The following is a 23,891-nucleotide window of genomic DNA, read 5'->3' on the forward strand; positions in this document are numbered from 1 at the left end:
GAATTTGCATCTTTCTGCTGTTCGTGAATGCAGAAAATATTTGGGGATAGTAGCCTCAGAATAAGGAATATCAATAAGTAAGTTTACAGATAAGGCGTTAATTTCCCCGTAGTATTTTGACCTTGTGCTTTGAAGCACAAAGATGCATGATCTGCATGCAGTTGGTTTTGTTTTCCATAACAAACACCTCCTATGCAGATACGTTACAGAGGAAAGGGAAGGACTTTGAAATACCTACCCACTGCATAACATTTGCTTATTCAGCAGTGCTTCATTTTCCTTGAGACAGAGGAAACTTCAAGATTCTCCACTCAACAAAAGCATGAGCTCAAATAAATAATACAGTATCCAAGTCTTTGTTGTGCGCCGCTCACCTACTTTGTCAACACTGCAGTATTGAGTTTTTAAGGTGATGACTTTGGTAACTTTAAACCAATCAGTGCGAGAGAGAGAACCGCCATCAGTGAAACAAGGCCTATTTTAGATTTTCTTTATAGCCATCATAAGAATCTGTACTACAGACTTGCTGCACTATATCAAATTCTCTCTGCGCTGTGGTTCCTGTGGGGAAGAAAAATTTTCTCTCAAGTTGGTATTCTGTTCACTTCTTCATCCAGAGGCACAAAGACAGGACAGTTTTATTGTACAAATCCTGTTTGGTTCTGCTTTACTTGTTTCACAACTGTCAGTTGAATTAAAATAAACAGGATAGACAGCAGATCAGGTGAAGGGAATCAATGCTACGAGACCCTTATTAACCTTTTAATCATGCATGCGTCCACTTCAAGCCAAATGAGCACATGCACATAAAGTGAAATGACGGAACATGTGTACAGTGCATCTGCAATCACTTCCAACATCGGGCAATATGTCTACAGTGGAGATTCATTTGTCAAATATTCACAGTGATGTTTTCAGTGCAAAGTGTGCACTTTTGGGCGGGCATAATCAATCAGAGACAGTGATTAAAAGTGGAGCTCAGTCTTGCTGAGAAGCCTCTTATTTTGATGGGTGAAGCACTGACAGTATGGCAATTTAGATCTTTGTGTTCTGCATGCATACCTATATTTTGCAACACAATAGTGCTGATGAAAGATTGTGCAACTGTATTGCAAGGAACTCGGTCTTTGTGTGCTTGTGTGTGTGTGTATTGGAGGCTTTGTCCTCCAGTCTGATTGTATTGTTTGTGCTGTTTTTGTGTCTCTTTTGAAGTGAAGCCTCTCGAAAGCCGAAATCAGAGCCTTCCTCTGAAGGAAATATTGCTGAATTTTGTTAGATAATCTATAAAAGCTAAACAAAACTACTTCGGTATAAGAATATTTAGAGCATTTTTTTATCAATAGGCAATGCCAGGAGCTAACAACTTCGCTCAGGCAAAGAAAAAATATGTTTTTGCTTGTCATACAGAGACAGGAGGAAAGAAAGAGAAGTGAGTGCCTGTAAGTCTGTGAATCTGATGTGTGAAGTGGTGCCATTTATCTGCTTTTGGACACGCTTCTGTGTAAGCTACAGTCGACTGATTACCTTTTATTATTGAATGTAATATATTATTAATCCTTGAGAGAAAGCATGGCTTTCATGAATTCTCAAGGACTATCATAAATATGAAATGTTTTATTTCCCTTTTCTTCATTCATTAATTTCAGTGTGGCTGCCAGCCGCTGCAGGAGTGGTAGTGTAGCTTGCTGCTTTGGTATACACAGCTATTTTCTCTCTCCCTTTTCACACTTGTGGCTATGACTTATTTAGAGTTCATTGAAGGAATACATAACATTACTGGCAAGGCTGTCTGTATAAGTAGGCCAAGAGAGTCTGACACTATTGAGAGACTGTAGGATGTCTGCCACAAGTCAGTGGAATAATTCATTGTAATATCAGAATCTGTTTTTAGGGTCTGGGAGCAGAGTGCTCTGCTTCAACAGAGGTGTAATTTATGCATTAAGTTGTCTCATCAACCAAATTAAAGCTCAAAACAAATCTATAAATTCTGACATTTCACAGCTGTGTCAGATGTACTAAAGCATAAAAGGTAGAAAGGTTAATGTCCCCTTTCCTTCTAAAATGAGAGCAGTTTCCAATTGACAGCTAGAGTGCAGCCTTTCTGAATTACCTACACAGCTCTGCATTAACATAAAGCTCTAATAGTAGCTTAATAGATGAAAAAACCTGCCTGATCTTGTGGTAAATATGTGACATTAATCTTTTATTTAAATGATCAGTATAACCTCATCTGCATAAAAAATCTTGTTTGTGACAGCAAGCCGAAGTACAAAAAGGCCCAGAGGTTAAGGGTGTTACTCTGAAAACAATGAGACATCCATTTGATCAACAGATGCAAAGCATTTAAGCTTGATGGTGCATAAGCCGTTTGCCAGATGGCTCAGCTGATTAGAGCATGTATCCTTACAATGATGCATGATGATGCTTTTTGAAAATAATGTTCACCAGGTGCCGCTCCCTGAGCTCTGCAGAAGAAATAAAAGTTAAACAAAACAAGGGAGAGCGAGGCAGAGCTGGCGTAACAGGAAGAGAGAGAGGGAGATAAAGAGGGTGAGGGAGGAGAGGAAGGGAGGAATGCAGAGAGATGCAGATCCTGCCGGGTGTATGTGGTGAGAAACACATCTTGTCAAGGATGCTTTGTTAGGATGTGAGAGGTGTGTAATCAAAGTCACTCTAATGTTCTGTTGCATGGTGCTGAAGATGTACATACGTAAGTACATATTACGCAAAATATACTGCAGATGCTCCACAGCCAGAGACAACCCGCTCACAGGCAGGCTGGATGTGCCACAACATCCCCGCTGGATTCGAGCATGGTTACACCATTGATGCAGAACACTTCCATGGTGGCAAATACCATGAAACTAATGAGCTGTTTGACATGGTGATCTTTCTCAATACGTGCACCTGTCCTCCACAACGCGTCATACATGTGATACAGACGTTAAATATTTGATGGCCAAGTCTAATACAGACAAATGTCAAAGCCGGATAAGGTTAGAAGTTAACCCTTAAGAACCTGGACTGACATCCGTTTTGTTGTGCTGTGTTAAGACATCTTTCACAAGCGTGATTTCTTTTGAAAACTTGGGAGAAAAGGAATGAGCAACCTGGCAATGTCCAGAAAATTGAAAAAAAAAAAAAAAAAATGCGGCAATTAAATGACTTGAAAATTAGCTGTGGAGAAATCATTAGATATTATTCAAAATTTTATTTTTAGCACTTCTCTTGTGTCTATATGTGGGGGGTTTGTACTTTTGGTTTATTTTCAGGTATTTTTCTTTTCACTTTTTATTTCATGTATATTTTTGAGCCATTTCATGTTGAGTTGCTTATTGCCTTCTTTCAGTGTTTTTGGAAGAAATCAAGCCTATTTGATCAGGTTTCAAAGAGTTAATCACCCAAAAACAAAACATCAAAAATGCAGCACTGCATGGTGGTGACTTAGCTAATGAGAATGAATGAGAATCGAAAAGATTTACTACTATGACTGACGTATCACATCCAAGCTATTTGGAACAGATCACAGTTCTGTAGTCTGTTCAGAGCCAGATGAAACAGCTGGGGAAATGAACACCTGTGTGTCTTAATTGATGCTGTGACCTCGAGCTTTCAGCCCATCACAGATTGTTGTGCATATTGTAATGCATTCACTGTAGATGCTTTTTTCAAGACTCTATTCCTCCCAAGATTACTTTTATAGTAGCTTTATCTTCGAGGGAAAAGATATCGACTTAGAAGCACATCCAGTTGGTCTAAGGCCCATTGTCCCTCCAACACAAATTTAGCCCCTTTCAGTTTAAATCAGGCCTCTTGCATCAGAATCAAAACAACTCCCAGGAGCATGAGCGAGCTGTTCTGTGACAGCAAAAGGTATCCTTGCTCCCTGTGCGTGCAAGTACTTTCAGAGCCACATTCCTCGGCCGGACTAAATCTGATGCGTGTAAGCAAAACTGAGCCTCGCACGAGCAGCAGAGCTTCACAAGCTGCCCAGCTGCTCTGCTCAGGGATCTGAAAGTCAGGCACATTGGTATGGTCAATGCATTTATGTACTTTAGCCTTGAGAGTGAAGCAGACAGCACCAGAGGCTCAGCTGTGTGGAAGTTGTTTTTAGTTTATCGCTCTACATTGTATTTGATACTGAAGGTTAATGATTCATCTTACACAGTCCTCTTTTAATGTTAGATGAAGACAAATTGCAAATACTTTATTGTTACATTGCAAGGAATATATATGTATTTTAAGGGTTTGTATACTTGGAAACAAGTGTATTTTATCCGTCCAACACATTACTAATAGAGACTATTTCACATTTGAACTGCAGTTTGGAGAAAACTTTTGTACCAAGAGGTTTTACTGTGACTACAAAATAGAGATTGGTATATTTTTGCCTAGAGCTGCACATTATATTGTTTTGGGTTTTTTTTTTTTATTTTAATGTCAACTTGCACAAAAAACACATTGCCAAGAGTATAATATTACACTATATTTGGATTTTTTTTTCAGTTGAGAGTATCAGTAGGAAACTGCACTTGATTTTTTTTTTATTGGTGTCTTTTGTATTCTGTTCAATGTTCAATTTGTTCAGTAAAATCATATTGGCAGTAATTTTCTATTATATTTTTATTTTCTTTTTGTTTTACTCAAGCAGTTTGTTGTATTTTTGTAGTATACTAAATGCAGTGGAAAGGCAGATTACTCTCAAATATCTTTTTATTTATTGGAAGGGGTATCGGTATTGCAATATTCAACAGTGTTATCACATATTTTATGAATACTTTGCCGCTCAGTTTTGCTGTGGATAGGCAAGTGGTGAGGGGCTCATGGTGGAGGGAGCATAGCCTGGAGGTCCACTGGTTGGTACTGGTACAAGAGGAAAAACGGGTGTGGCCTTGCACTCTCTAATGAAGGTTTAAGACAATTGTTGTACAAATTGTGGCTCTTTATGCTCAATGTAGTTGCAGCTCTGTTCTGACTGTCCTGATGGAGATGATGATTAGTTTTATTTAACTTGACATTTTGCTGTTCAGTGTAACCCCCCAAAAGCCGAGCTCTTCTGTAGACTAATCACTGACCATGACATTTGTATTTTATTAGTTCAAAGTTTTTAATTGCTTCCCCAGGTATTTATTTTTATTTATGTGTTGATGCGAGCTTCCATTCAAGCCCTCAGCCATAGACGTTACCTGCCTGGAAAGACATGTGTCATCAGCGTACAAGTGCATTCTCAAACATTAACAAGGTCATCAGTGGAGATGACAAACATGAAGAAGTTTTAATAAATTAATTAAGGCAGAAGGCCTACTCCACCCAAGCAGAAACCCCTCAAATTGCAGAGTACAGATGGAGTGCACATCATTGGTCTTTGTTATGATTGCAACAAGTGTTTAATTAAAAGTTACAGTCCCTGAAAACTTAAAATATTCAATATTTCTCCACTGCATACAATATTCACAGCTAAATAAGTTTCAAAAAAAATCTAAGTAAAACAGTTATCATCTAATCTGCGTCATCAGGACTGTGTGGGTGTGGGTGATTGACAGTGGCCTGGCAACCCACCAAATAAATACAGATCTCTCATGTGAAATACCAACCAAAACAGAAAACTGTGCAGTTGAGGAGCCCATCACTCAGAGCAGGAAGCTGACTGAGAAAATAGGTTTTCAGGGCCTTTAAGTTGAGACTCGATACATTCTCCAAGCAGTTGTGGATGACTTTATTGGTAAGAATTTCCCATTATATAATGCAGTGCAGACTATGGCACATAACAGCTTAAAATTCTCCTGATTAGAATTTCTTCAGTGTTCATTATTCAGGAGGTTTCTACTGAATTGGGCTGAATTATCTGCAGAGGTCTCCTCCTCTCCAAAACGAACAGACCAGGTGATTAAAACAAGTAAAAACAGTGAATAAAGCAGTTTCGCATTACGTATAGGTGTTTCTATGACTTCGACATTTTGGAGATGAGCCACTAGCCCAGCACCAGAGACAAATTATCCACAGAGGACTTTTCCTCTCAAAAACAAACGAACCCAGTGATTTAAAACGCTAAAAATGCTGAGTAAAGCAGTTTCATGTTTAAAAAAAAAATATTTTTTTTTTTTAAATGTTTTTGACACTCTTGTTGTGTTGGGGCTAACTACAGTGCCGAAATGGAGATGGCCCTATCTAGAGTCAGTGTGTGGTTTGTCCGTTTGAGACTACTGTCGAAACATGGTGGTGCAACATGGCGACCTCTGTAATCAAGGACCCATTTCCTATGTAGATGACTAATTCAAATGTAACAACACAATGATTGTTATTTTTAGGTGATTGTACACCACAGACAGCATACTTATTATGTTATCTTTTTTTGCCAATACGGAAATCCTGCACACAGACATTTTAAGTATGTTCTAGACAATGAAACACATTCATTTGAATCTTATTTGCTCTGATAAATATTTATTGGTAATCTAAGGGGCAGAATTGAAAGTTACAGAGTTTTTTGGTATACCAACTGGCTTTTGAAAAAGATTTATTATACACACTTTAAGGATGAGACAGACATTTTCTCTTTGAGTCTAAATGCATCACATTTTAAATCAGTTAGATGAAAGCATCTGTTTCGAGTGCTTATTTCGCTCCAGCGAAAGACAGTCCTTGTGCTGTTAATGACGGCACTCTTCAGTATGGGTATAGCATTGCTCGTTGATTTGAATGTATAATTAGCATAATAAATGCTTCTGCAGCATGTGAAGACTCTTTTCGAGAAGCCATCGTGGCAAGGAGCAAATCAACAGTTTCCCCCCTCCAAGAAGCAGCCTGCACAAATATGAATGTAATTCTGCTTCCATAACATAAATATATGTGACATACACATATACATAGTGTTTTGCAGTGCGGACCTCTTTCTTGCAGTAATAAGAGTGGAGAAGTGATAGTTAAGAGCTAGCTGTATAGAATATGTAATCTGCTGTCCCGTAGCTTCGTATTCAGCCATGCCAGAGTGGGGAACAACATGTCATTATTACAGGCCAATACACACACACACTGACATCCGCGCACTTGTGTGTGTGTGTGCATTGTAAACAGGCTATGAATACAATTTCCTACAATGCAAGAACTATATGTCCACTGAGGTATAAAATGAAAATGTCTTCTTATTTTCTAGTTCAGGATAGTAGGAAATACTTCCCCATTTCAGCTGAGGAGAACATTCTCAGGGTCCGCTCATGTTGGATATTGGGTCATTGTGACAGTGAAGATGAAGATGATGACAAGGCCACATAAATGGCTTTCTCATGTAATCATTGCTTTATTGGCCATGGTGTTGCTTATTGTCTTTTCTTTATATCATAACCCCGTTTTGTGATCCAATACATGTGTCACCCAGCTACTGGAGTATTTATTGCAGTTCACTTCAGTTTAGTGATGGTGGATGAATATTTCAGAGCTTTGGCTCACAACAATATCAATGCCGTCTTGTGATTTTTATGCTTATTCTAGGGTTGGGCTGGTGTGAACATTTTCAAACTGGCTAGATATTAAGCTATTAACTGAACCGGACTGGCATACTGAACTTTACCATGTGTACTTGACTCAGCAGCTGCTCCTCAGTGGAACTTAACACCATGTCCCAACATATAACTAGCGTCTGGGTATAGCTTAGTGTTTCTTTACAGCGGAGCCTTCCATCCACAATGAATATATTGAATATGTGCTTCTGTTATGTCATATTAACAAACCACGTACCGCACTCAAGATTAGACTGGTGAGGTAGCCATTTAAAAGATGGGTGAGATGCCTGCTTGCTATTTTCCTACGTTTGTAACATTACTTTCTAAATCAGAAAACACGTTTGATGCTGTGCTATTTACTGAAAATAACATGTAACCAAATGTTACCAACAGCAAGTAACATCAGCCCAGCTTGTATTTAGTGATGCTCATTTACCTCAGCAGAAACTTTCAGCTCCATGGCAAACTCCCTCCAGGCAGACACTGTGTATAGGTTTTTTTGTAGTGAAATAAGACGATATCATGCAGATAATTCCTCATTTGAACTTCATAAATCAGCCGTTCCTCGTCCACTGAGGCGCTTTCAAAGCGAGCAACAGATAAATAGAAACACAGCATCTGCCGAAAGTTAAATCCAAAATGACACCTGCAGCCAGTCGGGTAGCTTTTAATCCAAAATGTTGTCATATTGGTGAAGTTTTAGTACTTTTAAGAGGTTAAGTCTACCATGTCTCCTGCCATCACCCCAAAAAGTAAACAAACACAGCGTGCGCCGCTCTGCCCCCTTCCACCTATTAGAATATGATCTCCTTCATGTTGCTGACACTGGCCGCCTCAGCTCAGCAGTATATTTCACACTTGTGGCTCTGTTAGTTCTCTTCATAACATAATATTATGTTATTCACGTTGTCATATTGTATCTCACTAATGGAATTTGAGTTGGATTTAACACTGTGACATGGGCTACTTTTAAAATTGCGAAAGAGTGTCATAATCACAAATTCCGGTTCAGCCGGTTTGCATAAAATCAAACTGGTTTGAGCCTGGCAAAACTCAAAAACAGCATTTCACATTTCTAGCATGATAACATAACTGGACTCTGCAGCCTCAATCTCTCACTTTTGTCATGTGTTCTGCTTTACCACAAATGTCATGTCCAACTGCTGACCCCTAGAACTTATGCAATTGCATGCAAGCGGTCCACACTACCACCTACTACTACCACTGCAACTCCTACTACCACTACAACTGCTACACATATATAGCCGTTCGCTACTACAGCACTGCTAAGCCTTGGAAAATGAATTTGCCTGATGATGGAGAGGGTGCATTATCTGGCGGTACAGTAGAGTGCGTGTGGCCCGGGCAGACTAGCTGTCTCTAGCCCTCAGAATAGGAACGGCAGTCTCCTGGGTCCTGGTAGGAGAATGGGCTGAAGCTGCAGTCTAATTCATCACAGCTCCGCAGGAAACAAGCAATCGTGGGGAGGCTTCAAAAAAAAAAAAGAAAAGAAAAGGGAAACCAGTGCAAAAGACACAACAGCTCTCACTGGACCCGGGCAATTCCCCTGGTCACTGCAGTTGCCTGCCTGACTGTCAGCCTCCTCATGACTTAAATGCTGAGGCAGAAGGAGGAGAGGGACAACGAGAGGAGAGATTGTAGGTAAAGAAGAAGAAAAGCAATTCCATATGGATATGTAGATGATATTACTCAGTGGTGGTAGGTTTCAGCATGTGATGTACGGCATATTTAGCATGGCATTAGCATAAATCTCAGCGTATGTTATGTGTATACGGGATGTGATTGTTTACCCTATCTGGACCACCTCTCACAGGGGGTTCTTTGCTCAGGCACCAGATTGTGGGGATATGGCCTGCTGGAGGGTTTCCGTGACAACCTGCGCTTTCCGTCCAATCAGGGCGAGGGTTTCCAGATTGAGAGGTGGTCCTCGGGGGAGCTGTACTTCAACAAGCTTGGATGCTTTGCCACGGAGCAGCCCTTTTAGAGAGACCATCACACAGTGAGATTCTGCTCAAAATGGGTACTTTGATGTTCCTGGCATAATTGGAAACACTTTCCAAAGGAGGGTCCTTTTAAAATGCATTGAATGAGAGAGGACAGGGAGCATCCAATTTCAATTCCACTCATGAACCACGCTGCAGCTGCCTTTCAGGCGTGTACCATATATGTTATGACCCACCCATTTGTCAAACTGCCAACTGTTGTTATTTTGTGTTTTTTTTATGATGTATAAAAGTAAGAGGCATCTTTGTATTTTTACTACCTGCTTGTTCAAGCGAATCTCCCTCTGTAATCTCCTTCTATTTAGTCCAGATCTTTTTCCTTTTTTTCCCCCTTTTTTTCTCTCTCAGAAGTTGCATAGTGGTTTCATCATCTTGAGCAGTAGGAGCCAGCAGGGTATCGCACAAACACTACGGACAGGCTCATTTTTCACAGGTTGACTTCCCAGCTATCCTGCAGGATGTGTCACGACAAACGGCGGATATGTGACAGACTCACGTCGCACCCGTGTCCTTGTATTAGAGAGGAGATGCAGTGCCTTGTGTGTTTGTGCGAGTGTGTGTGTGTGTGTGTGTAGATGTACTCGAGCTGGGATGTTTTTATTCTCTGTAAACAATAGGAAAGCATGTCTGTGTGAACACATCTTAATACATTACAACTGTTTTATAGTATCATGCAGAGCTGTCTAGATTGAGTGCTCATGATCTGTTAGCAGTAAATCTCTTTTTCCCCCAGCAGGCCTCAGTTCTCCACCAGCCAACATCACCACCTCCGCCGTGCCCAGCATCGTAACGCCCATCGTCAACGGATTCACCGGCATTCCTCATCAGCCAAACGGACACCCCGCTGTGGAGACTGTGTACACCAACGGCCTGCCGCCATACTCCACCCAGAGCCCCACCGCTGCTGACACCCTCCAGCAAGCCTTCACTGGAGTACAGCAATACACAGGTGTGAGACAGCTTTGTTTACTATGCCGGATTGCTGTGATTTTTACAATCTGCCGTAAATGCTAAATGTGTAGCAGCTACGGGACAATTACTGCGGGGTAAGTACTTTGTGAGCGAGCGCAAGGCTGTATGTATTCAGATGGTGTAGGACAGCGCCTTAGAACATAACATCAGAGAGCCTTTGATTACACATGTTATGCTTGTGTGATCGACCTTAAGCATCCTTGACATGGTTCTCTGTGGGATCTCCGTTTTTACACTCCTCTCTTTCTCTGCTTTCTCCGTCCTCTCTCTCCCTCTCTATACGTCTCTGCAGCGATCTACCCAGCCACCACGCTGACTCCCATTGGCCAGACACTGCCCCAACCACCCCAGGTCATCCAGCAGCAGCAGCAGAGAGAAGGTGAGGGTGAGAGAACATTATTACTTTTTACACTTCACACCTCTCATCCCCGTGTAATAGTCATATAAAGAAGATGAGCATGAGAAACCAATTTTACTTTAGCACTGTACACACCTCATTCTCTGTAATACATATATAAAGAATGTGCAGCTGAGAGAAGACTGTCGCTTTACACTGCACACATCTCATTCTCTGTAACAGATAAATAAAACGGACCAGCTGAAAGAGCAATCTAATTTTAGGTAATAGATATATAAAGTATGAGGATGATAGAACAATGTTAATATCACTACTATTATCATGAAAATAGGTTACATATAATCTACATAGGCACATGTTGTTTGTTTGTTTTTTTATCACAAGTAATAATTCAGGTTTATGAAATAAAATCCTTACTTGTGAGAGTAGTGGTAAAATTAAATTCATGAAAATGTAGAAAGAAGGATTACAAGAAAATTGTTGCAGCTTACTCGAAAATAAAGCTCACAATTTATCAGCATGGTTTCCACTCACTGCAGGTTTACACAATAAAAATTAATTCAGGTTGCATTGAAGTTGTGTAATTGTCAGTGGCTGTTCTTCTGGTGTTGGTTATGTCTATGTGTGTATGTGTTTTAAATAACTGTCAGGAGCGGCCTGATTACCCAGTGTCCCAATTACCGAGTGGCTAGGGCACATGCCACATGAGTGCAAGTGCCCTAAGCACCAAGTCCCTGGTTTGAATCCTGGCCATCCAGATCTTTTGCTGGATATCGTTCCCTCACTCTTTTTCCTTCACATTTCCCCAAAATAATCTTGAGAAGAAAAAAAACAAAGTCCACACATTAGATTATGCTCCCCTAGATATTTAATTTAATTACCACCGAGGTGACATTTCAAGCCGCATGCTCCTCATCAGACGAAAAACAATCTTTAAAGAAAGGAAAGACGTATGTCCGACAGGAGGTGCTTAAGTATGGCTCAAACCTATATATGAAGCAATCAAGCCCTCAGTTTTACATATATTACATGACATATTAAATAATATACTTTTTATTTCTGGTTTTTTTTTTAACTCTTTCAGATTAGATTTTGTTTTGCTGCACAACTTGTGCATTAATATGCTTAATATATTACTGTTTTTCGCCCTAATTCCAAGAAAACAATATTCCTACTAAGAAAATGAATATTCCACAATACTCCTGTTTACATGGAGTCGCCAAGATAGGATTTTTTTTCAAAGTTTTCCGACGGCAGTGGGCTTGTTGGGTTGTATGAACACAGCCTCCGTCTTTCATTCACTTTCTTTAAAAGTTTGGCATTTGTAAGTATGTAAAAACCTGTTATATCCAAGTGTTTCATAATGTGTAAATATAGCAGTGTTTTTCCGTCCCACCAGAAATATTACTTTTGGGTGTGCATCTCTACCCCAACCTTTTCGACTAGTTGGTTTGTGTTCAACCCACAGAGCTGATTGTGAACAGGCGAGATGCCGTGGTTCACAAATTGCTGTCTAAACCCCCAGTTGAGATGCATGTTCCAAATTAGCTGTATACATGTCCAAAACATGCTCTTAAAACCCAATTAATATCGGCATATTCAAAATGTCTTAATTGGAAAATAACACATTGGTAAAAGGCCAAATTTAGAAATAACAAGATATGCTTTTTATATGACCTGTATCAAATTTCGAATATTGTACTATTTTGAATAATAGTGTTCATGTAAATGCAGTCATTGATCCCACTGTAGTAGTTTCTAGGTGGAGGATGTAATCTATCATCCAGATTCGGTCCTTCATATTCATATTTAATCAGAAAAGTTTTAAAAAATGTAAATAGAGATTTTAAACATGCTCTCATCCGTTCAATATCAGTAAATCAATGCAAAAACTTTCCAATTTATCTTTGTGTGTTTAAGAACAGTTATGTTTTATCACTGATAATGTCACAGATGTCCTGAAAATCTATTTCCACTTATCTTAATTTAGTCGACACAAGAGACTGCATAGATCAAAATGACAAATTCACAGCTGTCTCTCTCTGTCCCTCACCAACCAAACACTCTCTCTCCTGTCGCTCTGTGTGTGTTCAGGTCCGGAGGGTTGTAACCTGTTCATCTACCACCTGCCACAGGAGTTTGGAGACAATGAACTCATGCAGATGTTTCTGCCCTTCGGCACCGTCATCTCCTCTAAGGTCTTCATGGACCGGGCAACCAACCAGAGCAAGTGCTTCGGTGAGTTACTCGCTGCCACTCACGCACAGCTATCAAGCCCACAGCACACAGTTATACATTATATAAGGGACTTCTGTTTTTTCTCTACATGTTTACTGGCTTCTTCTTTGCTTTGGGTATGATTATATTTGATTGTAATTATTAACCATCTACATAAAGATGCATTAATGGCAGGTCTAGATGCACAGGCCTCCGCAATGATTTCTAATAAGTAGAGAGCAACACAGGGGGAAATAACCTCACCAAATATTTGCATAAATGCACTCAAGGGAAATGTATAATGGATGTTTTCAGGACTTGGACAAACAGCAATGTGCTTTTGCAAAAAACAGCATTTGTTTTTGCAGTCTGATCTCTTACATATATATTTATATTTTTTAAATATTCAGACGTTTGTGGGTGTTGTGTAAAAACTCACAGCTAAGGCGTGAAGCATCATAGTGTAAGTTACATTTTCACAATAATGCAAGTTTTTATTTTCATACTGTGCCCCAAACTATTCGTCAAACAAACATTTTTTTTTAGATGCTGTAGATTTTCATGATGTTTGACAGCACCCAGACATGGAGGATTGAAGGATCTTACCCCTGACTGACTGACTGACCTGAATTTGCATCTTGATGACTGTTGTGCTTTGGCATCAGCGCTGCAGAAAAGAAAATGTGCTGAATACATTGTAGCCAAACTAGCCATGATGCAGTCGATCAGAGCCCATGTCCTTGTTTCTGTTTGGCAGCCGTGTGACCTGAAAACCTTGAGGTGCTGTATCAGCATCCACATCACCGTTCTGTAACCCCAATATCTGTCAATACCCTCACTGCCGAGGCTGATTCACACACCTCCGCGCCTCCCGTCCCATTTAGCTCCGTCAGCCAACACACACCAACAAGCCCCAGGGCTTATAACAACTTTGAGGAGACAGGCGGGGATGGCGGGGGGGAGAAAGGGAAAGGACAATTATGGATCAGCATTTGTTTTCACTTCAGGGAACAGCAGAACCCTGGGCAAAATTGATCGCCAGTCCCGTCTCCCTGGGGGGACTTAATAACATATAAATTCATGAAAGAAGAGCTATTTGCAGTATTGACTTATACACTATGCATTTACAACATAATGTTAGGCCTGGGGAAGGAGGGAGCACACTGGTGTAATTAATCTAGAGAGGAGAAAGAGGGGATAAACTTAGATTGATGGTGTGCAAAAGACAAGGAAACAGGGAGTAAGAGAGAAAGCACACTTGTAATGTGTGACAGGACTGAGCGGAGGGCTTAGAGCTCTAAGCTTGCATCTCCTCTCCATCTCATCTCCGCTCCCAGCCCGAATGTGTTAACCTGATGGCGGGTTAGGAGGTCACCTCCTTTCCCTGCTGCTATACTTTCTTCAGACCTGCATTCAGCCCTCCTCCACGCCGCCCAGCCTTCGCCCTAATGGGCCAACCCGGAGCCAAGCAGGCCAGGCAGACATCTCTCCCAGGTGGCTGTGGACGTGGAGAGGCTCCTGCTGTTTTTCATGGGTCATCGGCTGCTCCTAATGACACCACAGACACAGGGGAGCGCATCAAGCGGAGACACACTCCACTGCAGTTTCTGGTCACTGAATTCTCAAGGCTTTATTTTTACACATGATAAAAACAGGATGTTCAGCATAGGTCTGAGGAGGGCTGTATCTTTGGGGAAAATGCAGACTTGTCTCCTCATGATGAACTATGTTTGCTCTTGTTTTGGTCGCACTACTTTGCACAGGGACCTGTGCTCATTCAATTTTGTATTTTTGGGCTTTCTAGGAAATCTGAAAACTGTGTTAAAAGATATATTCAGTTGAAAAACAAAGTATTTGTAGGATTGCCCTGATCATGATGCTGATGACAAAATAAGTTGCCATAAAACTAATAATTTACTGCAATCAGTGATTCATTACATCTTTTATTTTCCAATAAACCTACAAAAAATCAGCTATTAAATCCCTCTGAACCCTCAAAATATTCTGGACATTTCTCACTCTCTTACCTGCCTCTCTTACGGATCATAGAGCTGCCTGATATTACATCTCTTTCAGAAAAAAACTGTCACAACAGTGATGCCTTATGACAGTAACGCCCCACACTTGTTGCATCTGGAGTCCCACAGTGGTCGGTTATTTTAGCTGCTGCTGCAAGTTGATGAGAAGTTGTGCGACAAGATGCAGCTGGTCAAAATCCAATTCTAACACACCGGTGTTCACTGTGGACATATTAAACTCTGAAAAAGTAAACCGTCAAGACTGTTTTTAGTTTCAAAAACAACTTTATATCACACTGTCACTAGCACTGAGCATTTGCGAGGCAGCCTAAAGCTGCTGCCTGCCTCAACAACGCCATCTAGACTCCTTCACGAGGCAGACAGGCCACAATAATCAAGCCGAGAAAACACAGAGAGATATTTATTTATATCGCTCATCCTTTTTTTCTGCAGTTTTCTCTGCCTGCCACTGTAGTCATTTGTAATAGATATCATATACTGACTAGTTTTATGTTAAAGCTTGTTTATGCACTAGGGTTGCAACAGTATGAGATTTTCTCAGTACAATAACAATCTCAAAAATATTGCATCGTATTAACAATTATTATTATTATTATTATTAACAAATGCTTTGGTATAATTAAAACTTGAAACTATATTTTCAGGGGCCCCAAACTTGTTTCAAAATATATCCACTCCCTTTTAATCTGTTTTCCTAAAACAACATTTCCAGTGTCTCAATATTATATATTGAAGACATTTCCACTATAAATTTATGCAGAAAAGGCACAAATTGGTGCAGAAAAAATCACCAGAATGTAGGAAATTAACACCCACTTCCCCCTATTGGTGCTCCTTATTATCTCTCAGCTGGGCTAATAAACTTGTACTTTTTCACAGGTTTCGTGAGCTTCGACAACCCTGCTAGTGCACAGGCAGCTATTCAAGCCATGAATGGCTTTCAGATTGGGATGAAGAGGTTGAAAGTCCAGTTAAAGAGACCGAAGGATGCCAGCCGCCCTTACTGACACAGCCTACCTTCAGTATTCTTTGCAGCAGCACAGGTGAGCCGGCAGAGTGTCAAAGCCCGTCAGTGGTTCAAGATTTGGATCATTAACCTTGTTTCTGTCGAGGCTGAAGCTTTAACTCTGGGCTGAATGAGTGTCAGCTGACATCTGGCGTGCTGATGGCCAAACACTGTCCTCATGACTTCTTTAGATTGCCTGAATTTGAGAGCTTATATTTTTCTTATCTATTTTACAGAGAAGTTTTTAAATGTAGTATGTGTTCAGTGAATGTAAAGTTGAATATTTTAATGTCTCTAGAGTTTTAGTATCTGCAGACATGTAGAAGCTATAAGGGCTGATTTCATATGCCACACAGCAGGCGTATTAATTATGGGAAAATCTGTCATCATGGTGATTGACAAAGATTGATTGGTGTGCCAGTGTGGGTTAGCTCTCTCCAGACCATTTCACTTATATAATAGAGCCATATTGAACTATACAAAGTTTAAAGAAATTGATCTTTGGAATGACAGCTTAATGAGCAGTGAGATCTGAAATTGCCTTTTTTTCCCCCCTCTCCTTCTATTTTTCAGGTTTTAGAGGACACGTGAAGATATCTCGGAGGAGTTTAACTTTTTTTCTTTGAAAGCAAAATATGTTTTAAAAAAATCAACACATAAGGAAATTTTGAAGACATATCAGCATTTACTTATGAAGATATAGGTTCCGGCAGAAAAGGAAGATGCGAAAGAGGAGGAGGCGCTTCACCGGGGGACTTAACAGTAACAGATGGCACAGTGCAAGAAAGACGTGAAGAAGAAAAAAAAACTGAAAAAAGATGTGATGAGACTGAACAACAGAACTTTTTTCTTGTTGAGACTTGAATTGTTAATTAAGCAACAAACTAACAAACAAAAAAGCAGCAACAACAAATAGATTTCTATATACATATTATATACACATATATATAAGGAAAGAGGCGCTTGTGGCTTTTACTGTACTGGACAAATGAGGGTTAAAACTTGAAGATCAAGAAAAACAGTGGAAAAAAGAAGCTATTCTATTCGTCCACTGACAGACTTTCTTTCTCTTTCCCTCTTTCTCTTATTCTCTCACCGTCTCTCTCAGCAAGCGCAGAACTATGACTCTTGGAGGTCACTGAGGTTTCCATTAGCAACAGTAGAACTGCAAATCTTTCACCCCTAAGGGACCAAAGGACCAAACATTTTTATTGTTCTGAACAGTAATATATAGTATTAATGATACTAATACTACAAACTACTACTAATAATATTACAAGTTAAACTTAAGAAGAAATACTAGCTTCAGGTTGAAAAAAAAAGAGGAAATGGGTTTTTGGTTTCTTTTCCTTTTACATTTATAGCTACTGGGTTTAAGGAATATTAAAACAAAACAGAAAAAAAATTGTATAAAGCTATACTATTTTAGTGGCGTAGAATATGTGGGTTAGACATTGTTTCGGGCATGTTCAGATATATTCTTTTGCCACTCATTGCTTCATCACAGTATTTCATCTCGGAGGTGCGATCTGTCGGCGTTATTGTGTCAGCCCCGTAGTGCCAAACGTGACACAATAACAGCCTCTTAAGCCAAGCATTGCTGATCCACATTGTGTTAAGCCATGAATCGCCGTTCTTTCAGCGCATTGCAATACCATAATTGAAGCAAGAGTAATTCCATGTCATCATTAAAGCCTTGATATTACAGATAATCTGACCATAAAGCACTGTGGTAAAAGTGCCACCCGGCTGAGCTGGATACGCAGCAGTAAAACAGCGCAGCATCTGTAACTGCTTAATAAAATATACAAATGAGCCTGACAGCAGTTGTAAAAATTTCCATCGGCGTGTCACAGTGGTCCCTGCCGGGTCGTGCCCTCTCCCGCTGCCGAGCTCCTCCAGCTGCTCTCAGCAGGCGAGAGCAGACTCCCCTCCTCTTCCTCCTCCCCCCCCTCCAGCTCTCGCCTCACCTCCAAGTGCCAGCATATCTCTCTCTTAATAGGGACCATCAGTTCACGGGGGCCAGGAGCTAACCCACAGCATAATTAGGATAATGATAATATTGATCAGATGGGGAGCAGCACCGCAGGGCAAGAGATGTGCAATCAATTACGCATTGGCATTTTGAATGAATTGACTGAGTGACAGAGTCCATTTTTCTCTCAGTGGTTGCTTTGGAGTCTTTTCTCCATCTAACTACTATCTGAAGTCTCGGTGGGGGCCCCATATCTGACAGAGCCAGCACGTCCTGTGGGAAGGCACTTGAATCTATGTCATTATCGCTAAAAACTAAAAGGTTCAAAAGTTTACATGGCTGCGACAGGATCTGTATATAGTGTTTAGAGTAGTTTGTACAAGTTCTTCAGTGAAGAGCAGCTGTATATTTTTTTTTTCCAAAGGGTATAATAGCACAGTGAGAGCTTGTACACCGTGAGGAACAGCCTGGCATTACCAGCCTTAGGAGGTCAAATTAAGAGCAAAATGATCCATCAATTAGACAGCAGCAGGCCTGTAAGTGTAGCTGCTACAGCTGCTGCTGCTTCGACCAGACGACAGCTTACCATTAGCGCCGGTCACACATGGCTCCTATACAGTGTGGTCACGACACATCACGCCGTATCAGATATGATTAATTAACTAAACTAGCATCATCTGCGGCGATGCTTTTTACAAAGAGACATGCCAACAGAACATCCGAGATGAAATCTGTTTTTTATGCCTTTTTTTTTTATCCATTTCACTTTCAGATTTGTTAACATCCACTCTTTAATTTGAGGATATTTCCAACATGCCATTCAGTTTACTCGGAAGCAGCCTGCCCCCTCAGGACTCTGTGAGACCTCCGATCACTCTAAACTTTCGGCACATCAGTGACTCAGTCGTCAATCACAATGCTGGCTCTACGGCGCCATCCACACAGGTAAAGTCTTCATAACAAAAACATGACTACTATTCCTCCTGTTCCACAAATGTCTTCACCAGAATTGCTGCCCAGGTCCTGATCTTTTATTTTATTTGTATTTTTACTTGTATGACTACAGATTACCTTCACTCACTGTATATTGTTCTCTTGCAGGCAATATTTAGATGCTGTCTTTAAAAATGCCTTTTCTCATCATGAATTGCCAAATTATGCAAGCATATCCACTGCATTTCCTCATCAGACTTGTGCCAGACTCTTTGAAAATGTTCTTACAGTTGTGTTAATTTTCAGGACATATTGATCAGTAGAAAAAAAGTATTTGATTTTGTGCTATAGTGTGACATCGAAGGAGGAGGGTCCGTTCGGGCTGTAATGATATACAATAGAGTTTCCCAGTGAAAAGGTTAGATTTCATATATATTTGCCAGAAGACAGCTTTTTCCCCGCTGGTGAGTTACTGTTAGTTTCCTCGGTGCTGTCAGGGCCCAGCAGCTTTAGGAAGCTGTGATATATGCCCTCCTTTCCCCGGGCCATACAGGGCCTTATAAACCCACTCAAAAATCTTTTCTTATGGGATTTCTACTGGAGAGTTTTTTAAATTATTAAAATCAAATTAAATTTGGCCTTCACAACAGCTTGGGTAATGCAAATTAAAGATGCCAGCTGTGGCTGAAATTTAATGAGTTGGGAAAGATGTTGAGTTAATTTCATTCTGCCAAGAGAAAAAAAAAAGAAATTTGATTGAACGCAATTAAAACAGTGAAGGTTTGTGGATGAGGACAGTTTGTATGTAGTACAGAGGCTTAAATATACATATCCACAATGATATTCAGAAAGGGAACAGTAATATAATGAGTGAAATCCAAGAAATTAATTGACTTAACATTTTTTAAATTAACAGAACTGACTTAAAAATCCACTAAAAGAAAGGAAACGGCAGCACTGATTCAAATAGTGTTATAATTCAGCCGCATGTGGACAAACTTAAGTTTATCTCCTACATTTTTTTCATCCATTTTAATCTTTTTTTTATATCTATACATATTTTTTATCCTACCATGGTGCCCTTTCGATCTCTGAGCATGCTCAATGGGGGCTGGGAGGGTTAAAGATTATGGTACTACTAGAATTAACAATATGATTCTTTAACAATGGTTTGAATGCTAAGGATAGTAGCTTATTATAAATATGAAATCTGTATATTATGGAAAGTCAGCACAGGACCTTTCTTTGGGTACATATAGATTAGGGTTTGAAATGGGGGAGGGTGTCGGGGGAGGGAGGGGGTGGGTCGCTTTATAAAGATGTTAACTTTCTGGTTTCTCAGCACAAAGCATACAAAAACATATAAACAGCAGTACGGAGTCTGTGAAGAAGACTTTACTGACATACAGGGCGCAAAAAGAGGAATCTCAGTACTATTCTTTAAACCTGGAGGAGAAAATGCAGTTTACAGGTTGTTTTTCTTTCCTCATTTATTTATTTTTAAAGGAGAGCGCCACCTGTTTTTGTGGCTGCGTCAGTACAGCATGGATTAACTGACAGGGAAAGCAGTATCTTTTTATAAAAAAACGTATAAAAAAAACTATGTGTTCTGTATTAGCCTGAGAAACCAAACATTTTTCCCCTGTTGAAATTTCTTAATACTTGCTGCTTAGATTACTTCATATTAATGATTGATGATTAAATAATTTTATAATTAATTATCGGGTCAAGTATGTAACTTGATGTTTATTTATTTATCTATTTATTTTATTTATTTATTATTTATTTATTCAGCCACTTTTCTTTTTCTTTTATGGTTATGGTAAGATAAAGATATGTATATCAAAAAGAAATGCTTATTGGGGCTTTTCTCTCTTTCTCTCCTTTTTTTCCAATTTTACAATAAAAAATCAAACAGGATGTTTTGTTTCTCACAGTTGTATTATGCTGAATGGAGTGCTGAACCACCGTGCAAAGAGAGGGGGAGTTGTTGCACAAGGATTTGCTCTGAAGGACCTTGAAAGTTGGCGAGTGCAGATGTTGCAACCTCTTACAGCTCGCCACCCCAGAGTCCGCTGCCGATGCCTCGTTCCTGTTAAGTGATGAAACTGTGATGACAGTGTTGTTGCCCTTTAAAGGATAGCGGGGTTATTACTCCACATGCACAGCTTGAACTTTTGTAAACATTTTGTTTTTCACAGTTTCTGTTGCTCTCACACCAGGCACTCATAAAACGCTGGAAGCTTCAGGAGCGGAAATGTACCCATTTCATACTCATATGAAAACCCAGCGGTGCAGCATGAAGCATGATTGGGATTATCTGTCATTGCAGAGACTGAAGGCTTTGCCAGTTAGCAGGTCACCTGATGCTGCTCTGCTGCAGGGGGAGACACGCTCCAGCTGAAATATGTGTCAGGATGTATATGATGGGAGCCGAATTTGCAAACAACACCACCGCATGTAGACAGTTGGGAGGTAGCGTGGATCATGGAGGAGAAAGACAGGGGAACAAATAACATTATCATTTTGACAAGCAGGAAGCAGTAAATTGAAATAAGGAAGGCATCGCGCATCAGTCAAGTTTACATCACTAACTACAGCGCTGCTTTGGTGCCAGAAGCCAAAATGTGATGCAACATCTGTTGACAGTTGACTTGCCTCTCAGCATGCACTTTGTAATCATCACCTTCTTACATCAGAAGCAGCTGAGATATTCACATTTTGAAGAGCAGCGACAGATATGAAAAATAAAGAGTGGGAGGGACAAAAAAAAGTAGAGTCACTGGCTCATGAAATAAATTGTCCCAATTACAATAAAGTGTGGCTCTTGGTCAGTGTGCACGGCAGGCAGTTCATCTTTATTACAATCAGTTAATGAAAATCAATCCCCCTCCTGATAAACTCTTATCTCCACGGCCTTTGCGCGCCCCTCGTGCGGGGAGATAATAAATTAGGGTAATATTGCCTTTGATGAGGGAGTGAATTGCAAATTATTGTAACTTTCCAAGATTTATGATGCAGATGCTTAATTTCCGAGCTGGGTTTTTCGGGGCGTCAGGGTGCCGGGGGGCCATTTGTTAAAAGTTTGGTGACACAGGCTCGTTAATAAAAATACACACACAGACAACCAGGTGTTCTCAGCTGTTCTCTACTGTTACAGTAGCAGAGAAAACACTGCTGAAATGGCAGGAAGTCTCAGCTTGGGCAGGATTTACAGAACGCCGATGTTTTACCTTTAACGGCAGATACATGTGAAGAGGCAGGAAGCCAGGGGATGCAACGTGTTTACTAAAGTAGGACTGCCAATCATACAGTGTTATTCCCCCCCTACCCAATCTCTATCACACGAGCCAGGAGCATATGATTTGATATGTAGGTCAATACCCATTCTGGAGCGAGCCAGTGGGTGAGATATGTCTAGTTGCTCGCTGTCACTCTGATTATTGAGGAGACACAGAAAGATTGAGTTGGTCAGGTATGAGAGAGCCTGCGGTATGAGATAGCTGTATAATCGCTGTGACTAGAGTGGTCTAAAAACCACACACACACACACACACACACACTCGCTGAGAAATGAGTAACTTCTCGCTCTCTGTTCTGCAGCAGTGACCCATGTAACAGGGTGTAATGTATGTGTATGTTGAACGTCTTCTACTCGGTGCAACAATCAGACTCTGAGTGCATCATTAAGCAAAATGCTTCAGCAGAGGAGGTTGGGGGAGCTTAGGAGTCATCGGAGCAGCAGAGATGATGCAAGGTGATCGTTTAAGGAGACACTTGTGAAACTGAAGACAAACACGATCTCACAAGAGCAGGTGAATGAGTTTACAGCGATGGCTGATCAACATCACATTCAGGGGCGTAAGTTTAGTTTCAACACTGGGGAGGACACATATGAAACAGGGTGGTCCTCAGCAGTAAAGTCGTTACGACAGGCCCGAGTGCACGCCTGTTGCTAACAATGAAGCACAAATACGATATTACGTTTGAAAAGCATGACTGCTCATTCGACTTGCAGATGCACTCACCTTGTCAGTCTTGACAGATTTTGCATCTAAACGAGCTGCCTCACATCAAATCGCCTTGTTGCATGATTAGTAAGATACTTCGCATTGCACAACATCAACATACATATTACCCAGCAATCACCATTGCAAATCTGTATATGACAAAAATACAAAATCAATATATAAGCCTATGCTTTTGTTCTAGATCATTACAGACTCATTTACCCCAAGCAATGAAAACTATTATTAAAACAGGTTTGCCTTTTTGAGGATAAAATGGCATAGTTTGTAAAATCTGACATCTTCCCCGAACACAGGTGCCACAAGGTGGCAATCTGAATTACTCGCAAGAGTCACTGCCCTCATACCTCCACGTCTCCTTTATGGTGGCACAGATACAGCCGATATATGCCACTAGAGAGCGGAGTCAAAAAAGTAAGAAGAGATTGTAATAATGTACCTTTTAATGGAGGCAGCTTTGAAGACGGCGGTGGACTGAGAGGCCATTAAATACATTACGACATGCAGCTTCTTTAGTCCAGTGTGTCCTAACATGACATCAAAAACTGTCATAACTGGACCCCAGATGGTCAGAGCTTAAGAAAATTTCACACATTTGATGAGAGCCCAAGCCTGAAGACACCTGCTGCGCAATTTTGATTCACGGTCATAGCGCCACCTAGTGGTAAGAGGAAGTTACTTTTTTTTTTACACTTTAATGATCTCCCTGTGACTGGTTAACCCCAGCTAGCTGGCTAGCTCTACCTAGCTCCACCTCACACACACCGTGTGTGTGAGGCAGAGTCAGAGTGCGCTCTTACTCCATTGTTAAAGTACTCTCAGCACTCAAGGACATTGTGG

The 23,891-nt window shown here is 40.5% G+C and overlaps 1 protein-coding gene across 7 annotated transcripts in view; it reads left to right on the top strand.

Annotated features, from left to right (window-relative positions):
* The window catches only part of celf5a (cugbp, Elav-like family member 5a), a 220,148-nt gene extending 200,057 nt beyond the window's left edge, over positions 1 to 20,091 (top strand). For 4 of the 7 annotated variants that reach the window (XM_042482210.2, XM_088077880.1, XM_042482195.2 and 1 more), the window contains exons 8-12: positions 10,257 to 10,472; positions 10,788 to 10,880; positions 12,948 to 13,091; positions 15,989 to 16,152; positions 16,689 to 20,091. In XM_042482210.2, coding sequence (XP_042338144.1) covers positions 10,257 to 10,472; positions 10,788 to 10,880; positions 12,948 to 13,091; positions 15,989 to 16,116 — 581 coding nt within the window. In that variant the 3' untranslated portion in view covers positions 16,117 to 16,152; positions 16,689 to 20,091. The remainder of the gene's footprint in view (positions 1 to 10,256; positions 10,473 to 10,787; positions 10,881 to 12,947; positions 13,092 to 15,988; positions 16,153 to 16,688) is intronic. The other 3 variants (XM_042482200.2, XM_042482215.2, XM_042482205.2) reach the window with 2 other exon arrangements.
* The last annotated feature ends 3,800 nt before the right edge of the window (positions 20,092 to 23,891 follow it).

This window comes from Plectropomus leopardus, chromosome 5 (genome assembly GCF_026936395.1).
Source record: "Plectropomus leopardus strain MGB_pleo_1.0 chromosome 5, ASM2693639v1, whole genome shotgun sequence".
NCBI lineage: Eukaryota > Metazoa > Chordata > Actinopteri > Perciformes > Serranidae > Plectropomus > Plectropomus leopardus.